This window comes from Lipophrys pholis (assembly GCF_963383615.2).
Source record: "Lipophrys pholis genome assembly, chromosome: 16".
Taxonomy (NCBI): domain Eukaryota; kingdom Metazoa; phylum Chordata; class Actinopteri; order Blenniiformes; family Blenniidae; genus Lipophrys; species Lipophrys pholis.
Genome location: NC_137634.1, coordinates 26,999,085 through 27,015,004, shown reverse-complemented (window position 1 = coordinate 27,015,004; position 15,920 = coordinate 26,999,085). Strand labels below are relative to the sequence as shown.

Here is a 15,920-nt window from a genome sequence, read left to right as displayed (position 1 = left end):
TTGGAAAAGATCTTGTGAGCAGACATTGAGTAGAGAGGAAGAAGTAGAGAGGAAGAAGAGAGGAAGTAGAGAGGAAGTAGAGAGGAGGAAGTAGAGAGGAAGAAGAGAGGAAGTAGAGAGGAAGACGTAGAGAGGAAGAAGAGAGGAAGACGTAGAGAGGAAGAAGAGAGGAAGACGTAGAGAGGAAGAAGAGAGGAAGACGTAGAGAGGAAGAAGAGAGGAAGACGTAGAGAGGAAGAAGTAGAGAGGAAGTAGAGAGGAAGAAGAGAAGAAGAAGTAGAGAGGAAGAAGAGAGGAAGACGTAGAGAGGAAGTAGAGAGGAAGTAGAAAGGAAGAAGTAGAGAGGAAGAAGAGAGGAAGACGTAGAGAGGAAGTAGAGAGGAAGAAGTAGAGAGGCAGAAGTAAGGAAGAAGTAGAGAGGAAGAAGAGAGGAGGAAGTAGAGAGGAGGAAGTAGAGAGGAAGAAGAAGAAGAGAGGAGGAAGTAGAGAGGAAGAAGTAGAAGAGAGGAGGAAGTAGAGAGGAAGAAGTAGAGAGGAAGAAGAGAGGAGGAAGTAGAGAGGAAGAAGTAGAGAGGAGGAAGTAGAGAGGAAGAAGTAGAGAGGAGGAAGTAGAGAGGAGGAAGTAGAGAGGAAGAAGAGAGGAAGAAGTAGAGAGGAGGAAGTAGAGAGGAACAAGAAGAGAGGAGGAAGTAGAGAGGAAGTAGAGAGGAACAAGAAGAGAGGAGGAAGTAGAGAGGAAGATGAGAGGAGGAAGTAGAGAGGAAGACGAGAGGAGGAAGTAGAGAGGAAGTAGAGAGGAAGTGCCAACACCTTGTCCGGTAAAGAGAAGTGTTTACAGCAGCAGACACACTGACAGCAATGTAGTTAGTAACCCGGGTCACAGGAGGGCGCTGTTGCTTGTTTTTGTAATGAAACCACGTGTGTGCAGAGAAGAATACGGTATGAACGTCAACACAATGGAGAGAAACCGACAGTCGTATTGACAGATGAGGAATTAGATGCTGTTAGAGGAGAACCTCAACATGAAACTAGAACACGGACTCGGAGTCACGTCACTATGGAGGCCGCCATGTTTGTTACTCCTGCATGAGCAGAAGAACTATTTACCACGGCGGCGGTGCACATGTGCAGTAAAGGGCTCTGCGGTCGGAGTCAGGAAAAGTTCCACCTGAGGGGCCGGTTTGAAATCGTGACGGTTGTCATGGAAACAGACCCCAAATCAGAGGTGCTGCCGTTCCATGTGTTTTTGTTGTCCTGTAAACGAAGCCTCAGTGTCAACAAGGCTTCTTTAACCCAAACACATCAGACAACAACATTTCTTCAAAGATCAGTTGATTTTACACTTTGTGAAGTTTGAACCCTCCAGAGACCCCGTTTTGGTCAGTGGGCCTCATGTGTGAGCCTCCTGTTCACCTGACGTAGAAAGTTCTGTTTGGTCCAGCTAACAGCTTCTAAAGCAGCTCAGCCTGAAAAGTCTTTTTATTGGTGAGTAAATTCTTTGTTCCTTTATTGGAGCCGTGAACCTGTAAATAATGAATGTATGGCGTTAAATGTGCTCCACATGTTTATGTGTGCTGAGAGGAAACGAGGCCGGCAGGTACTAAAGTGACGCAGAGTGAGAGAGGAAGAGGAGGAAGAGGAGGAAGAGGAGGAAGTGTTTTGCTGTTTTGTGCCGAGGGACCGCGGCGGCCTCCAACCTGAGATTGAGGGCACTTGTCTGCTGGAATTGGGGCCAGCAGATGGCATTTTATTTGAAAACGCACTCAAAGCTGCTCTGCGCTGACGAGAGCTGTGGAGAGAAGCAGCGACAGGCGATCCAGGAATCTGATCACTGGCATCAGAACAGCAAACTAAAGGCCAATTAGGAGCAGTGGAGACCAAAAGCTTGTGCACCTCGACAACACCGAGACACGCTGACCTTCAGAAAGTACAAATCCACCAGAGACGGCGCGTCTTTAATGTCTCCGCCGCATCTTCTTCCCACTCTAAATTCAATTTATTAGGAGAATAATAGACAATAACGACGACAGTGAGGCTGAGAGATTCAGAACACAAAGCAGAGAGTGAAGAGGCCAGGAGCTGAAAGACGCCTTGTTAAGGAAAAGTAATCAAGTCTGGAGAAATCAAACCAACGACAGCAAATAAACAACCGCGAAAATAGAGAATTAAACTACTGCATAAGTTTAAATCAAGAAATACTAGTCTGAAACCGGTTCAAACCAGTCCAGAACCAGTCCTAACCAGTCCAGAACCAGTCCAGAACCAGTTCAAACCAGTCCAGAACCAGTTCAAACCAGTCCAGAGCCAGCCCAGAACCAGTTCAAACCAGTCCAGAACCAGTCCAGAGCAAATTCAAACCAGTCCAGAACCAGTTCAAACCAGTCCAAAACCAGTTCAAACCAGTCCAAACCAGTCCAGAACCAGTTCAGAGCCAGTCCAAAACCAGTCCAGAACCAGTTCAAACCAGTCCAAAAGCAGCCTGAAACCACTCTGAAGCAACAAATGTTGAACTGGTTTCTGAAGTGAAGTCTCTTCGTGGAGTTTGGTGACTCCAATCAGGAACCTGGATCAAACCATTGTGAGGAACGTGGGGGGGGGCGCTCCATGGAATCTGCACCAATACCTTTAGGTTCACCTGTACCACGCTGTATTTTCTTCAGATAGAATCTTCTCTTCTGCCTCGATCTGAAACAAACAAACTGTTTCCCAGCAGAAGCGTCTCAGCCGGTCCTGATCCACCAACTCATTTGGACAGTTCCTCTCTGGGCTCCTGGTTTTCTGGGTGTTTGTGAGTCAAAGTGAAGAAACACAGAAGCTGACGAGTTTGTTCTCTGGAGAAACTGCTGTCACCTCAACTCAACCACTGAGGCGTCACGGCGAGGCGCCGACAGCTCGCCTGCACACACTCCGGGATCCTCTCACTGCGGCGAGTTGGACAGAACCAAGCAGAATCTGTGGAAAGAGCTGAGGGAGGTTTTCTGTCTCAGCAGCTGGAAGCCGACAGGGATCGTCACTGACACCCGACTGGCACTTTGTTTTAACGTTTCACTGGTGTTTCTGTGCAGTAGGGGGCAGCAGTGAGTCAGCCTGTTAGTCATGACTGGACTCACATGAAGACCGTTTTCTTGTATTAGATTATTTTAAAGTTGTATTTTTTTGTTTATATTGTACCTATAAATGTAAGACAGTAACATTTTTATGACATGATAGCAAGTGAATGCATGTATAGAGCATCTTCCTCCCACTGATTGAGTCAGTCGGTCAGTAATTCTACAACTTTAAGAGGTAGTAACCCCCTTTTTTTTTTCTTTAATGAAACCTAACTCACATGAACTCCCAGATTTTCCATAATTTCTGGATTATATGTCAAATCTGTCAAAAACTCTAATAAAGAGGGGAAATAAACCCGATGTCTCAGATGTGTTGATGAACCTGATCCAGATGTTCAAGAACCTTCTGTCAAGTTGTTCCTCAGCTTTGAGCCCAAAATGTTTAGTTTCCTTCATCATAGTAAGTTTCTCACTCTGAACTTTAAATCCAGCAGTCATGGAGGTTTTTTCTGTGGCAGCGTTGCAGCTTTCTGTGGTGACACAGTGCCATCTAGTGGTCCATGGCAGTATGTACCAGAATATTTTGGTACAAGTTGTTCCCTAATAAAACTCACATGGCCAGACAAACAACAAATAGTGAGACTTGTAGTCCAGGAATTACGGTAAATATACATCGTCTTAATGAATATTTGAATAAAGAGCAGAGAGGCTGTGATCCATTCATGTATTTATTTACAAAAGCCCGACGGCAGGTTGGAGTGGGAGCGTCACAGACTGTGGATGATGGTCCGGTTCTTCAGTTTCTGGACGTACTCCTTGGCCTGGTCCAGGCTGGTCCTGTCCTCCACGTGGGGCGGCGCGCCCTCCACCAGCTTCACAAAGTAGTTACAGTAAACTCTGTCCATTATTCCAAACATGCCGCGGCCGTGGTACCGGATCCGCTTCAGGTACTGGCCTTTCCCTGAGAAGGACTCGGCTGCGGGGACAGAGAGAGGCCGATGAGCTGCTGGCCCCGGCCCGGGTCACAATATCAGAGAGGAAGTGTGGTTCTGTGTAATAACGCTGCCCGCTGCACGGCTGCTGAACCAAGAGACACTTCATCACTAAAGGTCATCGCTTCCTCACCGTCTGACGGCGCGTCACAATGAAAACACCACGGCGTTCTGGGAGGAGGGCGCTTTGTCTTTTGCAAATGGCAGTGGAAACATTCACGCCACAGTCATGTCCTCCAGCTCTTTCCCATGTCAGACATTTACAGACGCCATGAAGAAGGTCAGAGCGCTCCGTCCTGTCTGCGGCACCACGTTAACCTTTCTACTTACAAAACACGAGCTGTGGAAACACGGCGAGCTGCAGACACGCACCTACATACAGGTTGGACTTGTACTCCACGTTGTGGTTCTTCACCGCCATCTCCTGAGCTTCCAGCAGCACCTGGAAGCAGAGCAGCCGTGAGAGCGAGTGGACGGATACGAGACGGGAGAGGAACCGGCGCTGCTCCAAACCTCTTTCATGATCTTGGCTCCTTTCTTGTCGTTGAACTCGAGCTGTGCGATGGCCTGATCCACGCTCAGCCCTCTGATCTGTGGCGGAGGAAACAAGATTTATTCCCAGTCTGGCCTGACGTGAGCCACCGTGAGAGGCTGCAGATCTCACCAGCTTGGCCAGGTACCACATCTTATCCTTGCTGTACTTAATCTGCCTCCTGCTGTGGAAAACCTCCTGCAGAGAAACATGGACGGATCAACCTGAGGCGGCGACACGCAAACATCCAGGAAGATTCCAGCATGTGCACAGAATTATAAGTTACTCCTTTACCGTATTCTCTGGATTAAAAGTCACTTTTCTTTAGAGGTTCATGAACACTATAGTGACACATAGAATCTCTGACCACTAGGTGTCACTGTATGACCACAGAAAACCTCCACTGGGAGAAAAAGTTTCTGAAAAAGTTAAACTGATTAGAAATGAGAACTCTTTTCAACACGTGTGACACTTCGTCTCCTGTTCCTGCCGCCTCCCCCCCCCCCCCCCCCCCTCTCCTTCCCTCCCTCTCCCCCCATTATTAATGGTGACAAGGTGTGTAACGATCAGTCTAATTTCAGAGTCAGTATATAAATAGTCACCCTCCACCTCCACCACCTCCTCCACCTCCAGAGTGACTGAGGATAAAACACAAAGTCTTTTCACCGTCCCTGTTCAAATATCTATTTCATACATTTAATAACCAGATAAAACTGAACTTTATCAGTCTGCTGGTCTCCACCTAAATGTCTCCTTCCTCTACGACACTCTGACACACGGTGGAGTCACTACCATGATGTCACTCTCCTCTATGATGTCACTCTGTCCTCCATGATGCCACTCTCCTCCATGATGCCACTCTCCTCTGTGCTCCATGATGTCACTCTCCTCTATGATGTCACTCTCTGTCCTCCATGATGTCACTCTCCTCTATGACGTCACTCTGACCTCCATGATGTCACTCTCCTCCATGATGTCACTCTCCTCTGGCCACCATGTCACTCTCTGTCCTCTATGATGTCACTCTCTGTCCTCCATGATGTCACTCTCCTCTATGATGTCACTGTCCTCCATGATGTCACTGTCCTCCATGATGTCACTGTCCATGATGTCACTCTCCTCTGGCCACCATGTCACTCTGTCCTCTATGATGTCACTCTGTCCTCCATGTCACTCTCCTCTATGATGTCACTCTCCTCTATGATGTCACTCTCTGACCTCCATGATGTCACTCTCCTCTATGATGTCACTCTGTCCCCCATGATGTCACTCTCCTTTATGATGTCACTCTCTGACCTCCATGATGTCACTCTCCCCCATGATGTCACTCTCTGACCTCCATGATGTCACTCTCCTCCATGATGTCACTCTCCTCTATGATGTCACTCTGTCCTCCATGATGTCACTCTCCTTTATGATGTCACTCTCTGACCTCCATGATGTCACTCTCCTCTATGATGTCATTCTGACCTCCATGATGTCACTCTCCTTTATGAGTCACTCTGTCTTCCATGATGTCACTCTCCTCTATGATGTCACTCTGTCCTCCATGATGTCACTCTCCTCTATGATGTCACTCTCTGTCCTCCATGATGTCACTCTCCTTTATGATGTCACTCTCTGACCTCCATGATGTCACTCTCCTCTATGATGTCACTCTGTCCTCCATGATGTCACTCTCCTTTATGATGTCACTCTCTGACCTCCATGATGCCACTCTCTATGATGTCACTCTGACCTCCATGATGTCACTCTCTGACCTCCATGATGTCACTCTCCTTTATGATGTCACTCTGTCTTCCATGATGTCACTCTCCTCCATGATGTCACTCTCCTCTATGATGTCACTCTCCTCTATGATGTCACTCTCTGTCCTCCATGATGTCACTCTCCTCTGACCTCCACCTTCAGATCAGACTCTTCTCCTCCACCTCTACAGTCTCTGATCTCTCTCAGACTCTCACTATTTCCATCAGTGACGACGAGCTGCTGATCACTTGTTTTTTCTTTTATTAGTGATTCTACTACTGTGACACCAGATAAGATCATCTCCTGACCTCCACCATCTCCTGACCTCCACCATCTCCTGACCTCCACCTCCTCCATCACTATTTCTCTCTCAGTAAAATTCCTTTTCTTCATCTTTTCTTTCAGGATTTAGCATCAAATACTGGAGATCAACAGGCTGATTGAGATGTAATAATATAACGAGGCCCTTTGCTTTGAGCATTGATGGTAGAAAGTGGGCGTGTTGGGGGCGGGGCCTGGACTGAACCTTCCAGGTGGACTGGATCTAGAAAAGGAAAGTGTGTGCTGATGTGTGTACGTACGGTTTTATCGATCAGAATTATTTTGGTTCACGCCATTTTCAGCTTTTGGGCGCAGAAACATTTTTAGTAGGAATCTGAGGCCCGGTTCTATAAATGAGGCCCCTGGACTTTAACATTAAGAGAAGAACCAGAACGACGATAAAACAGACTCACTGCTGGTCTGCGAGCTTCATCCGACTGCTGAGGCTGATACATGACAAGGTTGTTCTTCTCCCATTTCTTGGACTGGAGCGTGGCGCTGACGTGGAGACAGGAGAGCTGCTGAGGGACGCTCCCAGGAGACGTTAACCTGCAGAGGGACGGGGTTGGAGGTTACAGGGTCACACACACACACACACACACACACACACACACACACACACACACACACACACACACACACACACACACACACACACACACACACACACACACACACACACACACACACACACACACACACACACACACACACACACACCATTAACAATCAGTTCAATCGCAGGAGTTTCAACCAAACTTTAAACAGCTTGGAGCTGATGTGATTTGTGACGCGGACAAATAAGTGAGGTTCTTCTGGTTGTGCTTTACGCTTCATGATTTTAATCAGTAGATCAATTTAAAATATATGTTGATTTATATTCCTGAAGACAAAATGAGATCCTGTAACTGAGCTGGGTTTTAAATGCAACAATCACATTCAGATCATTTCTATAACACTAAATGTTTGAAGCTCACAGACTCAGAGATTCAAACAGCTGTTATAAAGGAGAAAACGGCTCTTCAATCTTACACAGGTGATAAAAACTATGTTAATGATCTATTCTTGAACAGAAAAGACCAACAAACTGATTATCTCGTCATTGTAAAGTCCGAACAACAGAAGATATGAAGAGTTGAGAATAAATCAAGACTTAATATTATATGACATCTTATCAGTAAATGATTGATGAAAGTTCTGATTACACACAAAAAAATGTTTTTGTAAATTGTCTCTGTTTTTCTACTGATTTAGGACAACTTGGCGCCGCTGAAAATGACATCCGTTTCTCTACATCAAGTCGGGTTGATTCGCAAAGTTCTTTTGAAGAAAGTCCAATCTTCTGATTATATTTTTATGTCTTTATCAGTTGATTTGTTAAATTTTCTAACGAGAAAAAGTCGTTTTATCAACGTATTAATTTTATGTTACAAACTTCGATCTCTGTAACTTGAGTACTCGACGTTGATAAAGCTGGATCGTTTAGCTCTTTTGGGGAGAAAGGATGAGGAGCTTCATCGTTGAGAATCACTTCTTCCTCAATTCCTTGTTCACTTCTCCAAAGTATCCTGCTCTTGACTCAGCACATGGTCCGGTTCCTGAGGCTACTCTGGTTCTTCCTGTTGATCCCAGTCACATCAACAGTACCGAAGTAGCAGTAGTGACATGATTTGTCCCTCAGACTTGTCTTTCCTTGCATATCAAGCTTAATACCAAATGGACTCACTGATACAGAGCCTTGCCGCTGACAGCAGCCCCAAAGGGTGGCCCCCCACATGGTTCAGCACATTCACCCATTCACACACACATTCACACACCGTGCACCATGCAAGGCATTGTCACTCCAATGGGGGCAGTTTGGGGTTCAGTATCTCGCCCAAGGACACTTCGGCATGTAGGCAGACAGAGATGGCAGAGATGGGAATCGAACCTGCAACCTGCTGATTGGGAGACAAGCGCAACCGCTCTACCAAAAATAGCATGGTGAGCACGCTTTATGAAACTTGTGACTGGATTTCTGTCAGGAACGACGGGGTATTCGCCGCAGACGGAGCAGAAAAAGTCGGGTTTATTTTTGCAAGATCTTCTAGTCGAAGCCGTTCTGTTCACTTGTGACATAAAAAATACCACTTAATCATCAATTGGTGCACGCGAACTCTTCAGAGTTCCATTATTTCCAGAAAATAAGAAAGATTTTTTTCTCATACAAAGCAAAAATAGTTGTACATGCAAACAGAAACGTCAAAAAACATGTAAGAGGCTTAGTTAGAAAAGTTGACCTGATTCAGCACATCAAAATTACTGTAAATCAGTTGAAAAAAACCCAGACAATGTTTTGACTGCTGACCAGTGTTATCATCATTTGCAGATGTTCCGTGATCAGGGAAAAAAAAAATCACAAATATGAATAAAATGTTGAGATTCACACGCTGACGGGAGAGCTGAGCTGCAGATTACAACGAACAAACACTTCTATATACTCTACGGGTTCATGACGACTTCAAAACATTCTGCTTTTTATTCACATTTAATGGCATATTACCTCACTTTCTGTGAAGAAATAAAACTCAGAAATAACCTTCCACTGATGAATTTTTGTGCAGAAATAAAGGTGCAATGTGCCATAAATAATAAATGACACATAATACAATAATAATCAATTTGATCAAATTTGGTGCATGAGTAACATTATGATGTGACATAAATACAGAAATAACCCCATTTAGATGGATATAATGTGCTATAAAGCATATATAACCGCCTGCCAATGACTTTATGTGTATAAATAAAGATGTGGTGTTTTAGAAGAGGAGAAAAGAAGAAGAAACATTTAAAACACACACACACAAAGTACTGTGCCTCGAGTCAGAGAAATTCCATAACATTAATATTACTAGCCCCTTTTTGCCTAGTCCAGCGGTACATAATATTAATATTATTATCAGTGTTGACTGATTTGTCCTACACAGCCGTTAGCTCAGACGCTAACACTTAGCCCCGTAAAGCTCACCTGCAGTGAAACAGTCCAGATAAACTCCGAAGAACAGCAACACCTGGAAAGAAGAACGTATTTCAAAACGTATTAACCGAACAGACCTCACACAGGTCCTATCTTGCTGAGTTTGTGAGAAATGTATATCTTTATCTGTCTCACCGCGTACTGTCAAGGAGGTCGCCATGTTGTTCTTCTTCTTCACCTTTTGTGTTTTATGGCAGTTTGCTACCGAGTCCAATGAGCATTACCGCCACCTATCGGGCTGGAGTTGGAACGAGCTTGGCCAGTTACAGTCTAATGCCCGGTTCACATCAGGCTGATTTTGGCCCCGATTCTCCCCTTCCGACAATCTGAAGGACGCTCAGTAGGCCTGTCACGATAACAAATGTTGCTGGATGATAAATTGTCCCAGAAATTATTGCGATAAATGATAAAATTGCCGTTTTGATCAAATGTTTCCACTAATATATTAACAATGGTATAATAATGCAACTATACTCTTTTAAAGATAAATAAACTTTTATTTATTAAGAATATTTAAAATAGGAATTGTATTATGAAAAAAGAGATTGTAAATATCCAAAATAAAGAATCAAAACCACCTCATCTGTCCCTCTCCTCCTCACGGGGTCTCATGCTGCTCTCAGGTGTGCCAGGTGCCAGGTGCCAAACCAAATGTTGATGACCCTCCTTCTATCACAACTTCTTCACCCTCTCAACACACTCTGACCAAACACTGATAGTGGGAGGAGTCCTCAACAAGGTCCTCAGTCCACAAGTACACAGAGGTAGTAAAGTAGTAAACACCGACACTGGGAATCCACAGACATAGTCCAGCAGTACATGAGTGACTATGGTCACTAATCAATAGATCTAGTCCAGCAGTACATGAGTGACTATGGTCTTTGAGACGCTTGGCGTACCTCTCATCCCACTCTTAAAGAGTACACCTTGTACTCAGCAGTGCACCAATCCTCTTCAGGGTTAGATTACTTTCTGGTGAGTAAATCAGTGATTAAAGACACCTTGGACACACAGATTCACCCCATCACTATCAGTGACCTTTGACCTGTCACAGAATGCACACCTTTGTGTTGGAGTGTGCTCTTCACAAGATGGTGCCTGTGTGTGCGCGCCGCTGCTCCACTGCTGCTATGCTGAAGGCTATTTGTACTTTTTGCCATGAGTTCTGAGGTCATCCAGCCTTAATGCTCGGTGATGGTGCCCACGCTGTCCGAACCTACGACCGTGACTCTCTGTTCAACATAAAGGACTCAGTGGAGCGTCTGATTAAGGACTGGGGAAGCTACAAACACACATGTCCACCACCGTCTGTGTGCCGCCCCCCTCCCCAGAATACCTGCTGCTGGCACGTCTCCCAGGAAATCCTAAAAAGAGGACGAGGACAAGAGGCTGCAGGACCGATGTCCAGGTGAAGACCAAGAGCACCGTGTGGACTGCTGGAGGCTTCTCTGGTCCAAACAGGAGCTACAGGTGGCATGATGAACAAGAGAGTCTGAAGGTATCCGGTGATGTAGTAGTAATCCTATATCTTCCTACTACATCCAGTGATGTAGTAGTAATCCTATATCTTCCTACTACATCCGGTGATGTAGTAGTAATCCTATAGCTTCCTACTACATCCGGTGATGTAGTAGTAATCCTATATCTTCCTACTACATCCGGTGATGTAGTAGTAATCCTATATCTTCCTGTGTTCACCTGATAGTAGAGTGAAGCTGCACTGCTGTCGCTCATCACCATCTTATCTACTGGAATCTTTACATTTACATTTGTATAATGTGTCTAAAATCAAGAATATATTGATAGAGTGACACTGAGAAGCTAATCCATGTATTTACTTCCAGAGTAACTATTGTACCTCCCTATTATCAGGGGGTCCAAGTCACTGCTTAAAAAGTCTTCAACTAATTCTAAATATCTTAAAGAACTGCTGGTCCCAGATCTCCCCAGAAGAACACTTGGTTCTCAGAGTGCTGGCTTACTGGAGGTTCCTAGCTTTTCTAAAAGTAGAATGGAGGCAGAGCTTTCAGCTTTCTAAGTATTCTTCCCCATTCATCATGAGAGTGAATCTTCTTTCTAGGCTGTTTTTATAAATTGAATGTGGAATATGATGGTGTTTTCTCCTTCCTTAATCCACTTGGCTCTGGACCTAATGAATGCACTCTGAGCTTTATTCAGATAAAATCTACTGGATGTACCTTCCAGTGTACTTGTGCTTCCCAGAACTGAACATGACCCATGAAGCCACGATGTAACTTTAACCACTGACGTCATTCTGCCTTTTAAATATGGCAGCGACCACATAGAAGTATGGCGGTGACCGTAAACAAGCATGTCGGCAACCACAAACAAGTATGACGGCGCCCATACGCCGCCATTATTTGATACCGCACTGGCGGGGTTTCAGTTTTGAGAGTAGTATGGCGCTGACCGTGAGCAATTATGGCGGCGACCGCTAACAAGTATGTCAGCGCCCGTAAGCCACCATCTTGATACCACACTGGCGGGGATTCAATTCTGGAGAAGTAAGGTCGCACTGCAGATCATGGACTCTTGCCTCCCACCGACAGTGATTGTGCTTTGGAACAAAATGGCGGCGACCTGCAGGAAGCGGCCATAGTTCATGTACTACCGCGTCCCACCAAGAGTGGCGCTGTGGTGATGATTTGGAACAAAATGGCGGAACAATGTGGCGGCGATCACAAGGAAGCAGCCATATTGTCGGCCATTTTGGATTCCCCACTGGCAGCCTCTCTCTGAATGAGCTGCTGTCAGTGGTGGGGGTCCCATCGGCAGTGATGTCAGCATAGCCAGTGGTGTTGGGGGTCCAGGCAGTAGAGGTGGAGGTCCAGCCAGCAGAGGTGGAGGCCCATCTAGCAGAGGTGGAGGCCCAGCTAGCAGAGGTGGAGGCCCAGCTAGCAGAGGTGGTGGTTTAGCTAGCAGAGATTGTGGTTCAGCTAGCAGAGGTGGAGGCCCAGCTAGCAGAGGTGGAGGCCCAGCTAGCAGAGGTGGAGGCCCAGCTGTCAGATGTGGAGGCCCAGCTAGCAGAGGTGGTGGTTCAGCTAGCAGAGATGGTGGTCCAGCTAGCAGAGGTGGCGGTTCAGCTAGCAGAGGTGGAGGCTCAGCTAGCAGAGATGGTGGTCCAGAGAGCAGAGGTGGAGGCCCAGCTAGCAGTGGCGTTAACCCAGAGAGTGGCAGAGGTGGAGGCCAAGCTGGTAGTGGTGTTAGCCCCATTAGCAGAGGTAAAAGCCCAGCTAGCACCGGAGGTGGTCCAGCTAGCCTTGGGGCTAATCCAGGTAAAGGCTTTGGCCCAGGATTTAGTTCAACATCACCAGCCAAGAGACACATCAGCAAAAGATTAAACCCCCCAGGAGTGGTCTACCTGTGGCAGTCTGTTCCTGTTCACCTGAGGGGGCCTAGCATGGCCAAAGTCCAGGACTCCATCTGGCTGGATACAGAGTTTGATTGACCCTCTTTCTTGGACATGTTGAACTCAGCAGAAGATAGAAAGTTCTCCACACCACTCAGAACGGAGTTGACGGCACAATCCAAGGTCTTTTCCGCTCTTTGGATGACTTTGGCAGTGTAGACGCAGGACCTGCCCGCACCTCGGCAGCCATCTTATATACAAACCACTAGCTGGAACACAAGAGGGTTGAACAAATTGATAAAACTCAAACAGGTGTTGAACCGGATCAAGCAAATGAAGACCAACATAATTTTTCTACAAGAAACTCATTTGGTAGAAATTGATATGAATAAATTAAAAAACAGGTGGTTCATTCTGCTTTCTTTTCATCTCATGCCAGAGGAGTTACGACATTAAGTCATAAATCGATCCCTTTTCAATCAAAAAACACATTCATAGACCCATTAGGGAGGTATATTGTACTTAATGGTACCACAGTGTCCACTCAAGTTAATTTCATATGCATGTACGCTCCTAATGGTGATGACCCTTCTTTTTATCAAAACCTCTTTCTTTCGATATCATCCTACCCTGCTCAGTATATAATTGGGGGCGGTTTTAATTGTGTTCTAGATCCGACACAGGACCGCTCAATTGGTATTGACACCTCTCATCAACAAACAAGAAAAATTATCAAAAAATTCATGAGTGATTTAAACTTAACTGACATTTGGTGATATCTCAATCCTAACAAAAGAGACGATTCATGCTTTTCAAGCACCTATGAAACATACTCCAGAATAGATTATTTTTTAATTTCACACGGGCTCCTATCAAAAATTAAAAAATGTTGGTACGACAGTATACTGCTCTCAGACATGCACCGATTTCCTTAACAATGCAATTACCTAATGTAATGTGCTCACGGCCTAGATTATGTTTTCAGTCTAAATGGCTCCAATGCCCGGACTTTGTCAAGTTTATTGATGGGAAAATAGGCGAATACTTCACTTTTAAAACAAATCAAACCTGTGCGTCAGTAAAATGGGAAGCGTTCAAGGTCTATTTAAGGGGTGAGATAATAAGTTACACTACACATAAGTACAAAAAATATTACTCACAACTTCATACTCTTGAACATAAAGTAAAAAAATTTGAGCAAGAGCTTCATCACATTGACACCCCAGGAAAACGACTAGAACTCCCCTTTACTGAAATCCCAATTCAATGAGCTCACCACCAATAAAATGGCCTCCAGTTTGTTATGGTTAAAACAATCATACTATGACCAGGGAGAGAAAGCTGGAAAGCTGTTAGCATGGAGGTTGAAAAAGATCCAAACTGATAGAGCTATTCATTCTATTAAGTTACAAGATGGGAAAATCCTGGTCGATCCGAATGAAAGAAACATAGCTTTCAAAGAGTTCTATGAGGATTTGTACAAATCAGAATATAGCTTGCCGAGCAGTCCAAAAAAACAAAAGGAGTTTTTGGATAAACTCCACTCTCCAACATTAACCGAAGAAGCTAAAACTGACCTTGATAAACCTTTATGTATTGAGGAATTATCAGAAGCAATGAGAAGCTTGGCTCCTTAATATTCTATATGCCAAACAAAAAGCATTTGACAGGATCGAATGGAGCTACCTGTTTGATGTCGTAAAAAGATTTGGTTTTGGGAAACAGAATCTTAAATGGAATCAATTATTAGATACTGACCCGATAGCAGAAATTGTGACCAATAACCAATTTTCAAAGCCCTTTAATCTCAGAAGATCGACACGCCAAGGCTGTCCCATGAGCCCTTTATTATTTCTTATTTGCTGTCGAACCTTTAGCGATGGAAATCCGCCAATCGTCTGACGTAACGGGCATGAATCTCGGAAAGACAGAACACCGTTTGTCTCTTTTTGCAGATGATATTGTTTTGTTCTTAACAAAGCTAGGAACTTCACGTATGGCTCTCGGCCATTTGCTGAAGATATTCGGACAATTCTCTGGTTACAAAAATAACAATACAAAAAGTGCTTTGCTATTACTTAACAGGGAAGAAAGAGAAGGTCCTCTGATCCACACTCAGGTTACCAATACTCCAGAAGGATTTACTTACCTAGGTCTTAGAATATCACCTCTCATTGAAGACATAATACCGAACAACATAGAAGAGTCCCTAGAGAAATGGAGTTTGATAGGACGTATAAATAATATTAAGATGTCAATCCTGCCCAAGTTTTTATATCTTTTGCAGGCCATTCCATTCCCCCTGGCTGCTTCCCTTTTCTCTACACTTCAGAAAAGCTTCACCTATTTTATTTGGAACAACAAGCGCCCTCGACTGCGTCTTTCTCTCCTTTACCTGCCTTATGAACGTGGCGGGCTTAAACTGCCCAACATGAAGCTATATTACTGGGAAGCCCACCTCCGGGCAGCCATATTCTACTTTCATACCACAGAGATTCCAGCCTGGGTCAAGATAGAAAATAATGCAAGAGAACTTCCATTAAGTCTGTACCTTAAGTCATCACAAGCTAAAATACTTGGAAAACGCACGCAGAATCCATTCCTCCAAAAAAACTCTGACCATATGGCATGAAGCCCACACTCTTTACTCCTGGGAGGCCTGACATGGGATTCAAACACTGGCTGGAGAGGGGATTAGGCAAAATAAAAGATCTCTATGATGAAGGCACGCTGATGTCATTTACACAATTAAAAGATAAATCTGACCTCCCTGGGAAACATCCTTTTAAGTACCTGCAACTAAGAAGTTTTATATACTCCCAAATTAAAACTACTTTGGAACCCTCACTATGTACCATTGAACATGTCATGGTAAATCACTCACAGA

General features: G+C 44.8%; 1 protein-coding gene across 2 annotated transcripts; it reads right to left on the bottom strand.

The window, feature by feature from the left end:
• Positions 1-3,764: 3,764 nt before the first annotated feature.
• mrpl22 (mitochondrial ribosomal protein L22) lies at positions 3,765-9,849 on the bottom strand. Of its 2 annotated transcripts, none has more exons than XM_080482638.1 (7): positions 9,806-9,849; positions 9,655-9,697; positions 7,058-7,193; positions 4,707-4,772; positions 4,556-4,633; positions 4,415-4,484; positions 3,765-4,026 (listed from the first exon to the last, which is right to left on the bottom strand). In XM_080482638.1, exons 3-7 carry the CDS (start codon positions 7,097-7,099, stop codon positions 3,818-3,820), a joined length of 465 nt encoding a protein of 154 aa, XP_080338764.1. In that variant the 5' UTR covers positions 7,100-7,193; positions 9,655-9,697; positions 9,806-9,849; the 3' UTR covers positions 3,765-3,817. The 2 variants fall into 2 exon arrangements, with proteins under 2 accessions (XP_080338764.1, XP_080338763.1); XM_080482637.1 differs by having other exon boundaries at positions 9,799-9,845.
• Positions 9,850-15,920: the final 6,071 nt, after the last annotated feature.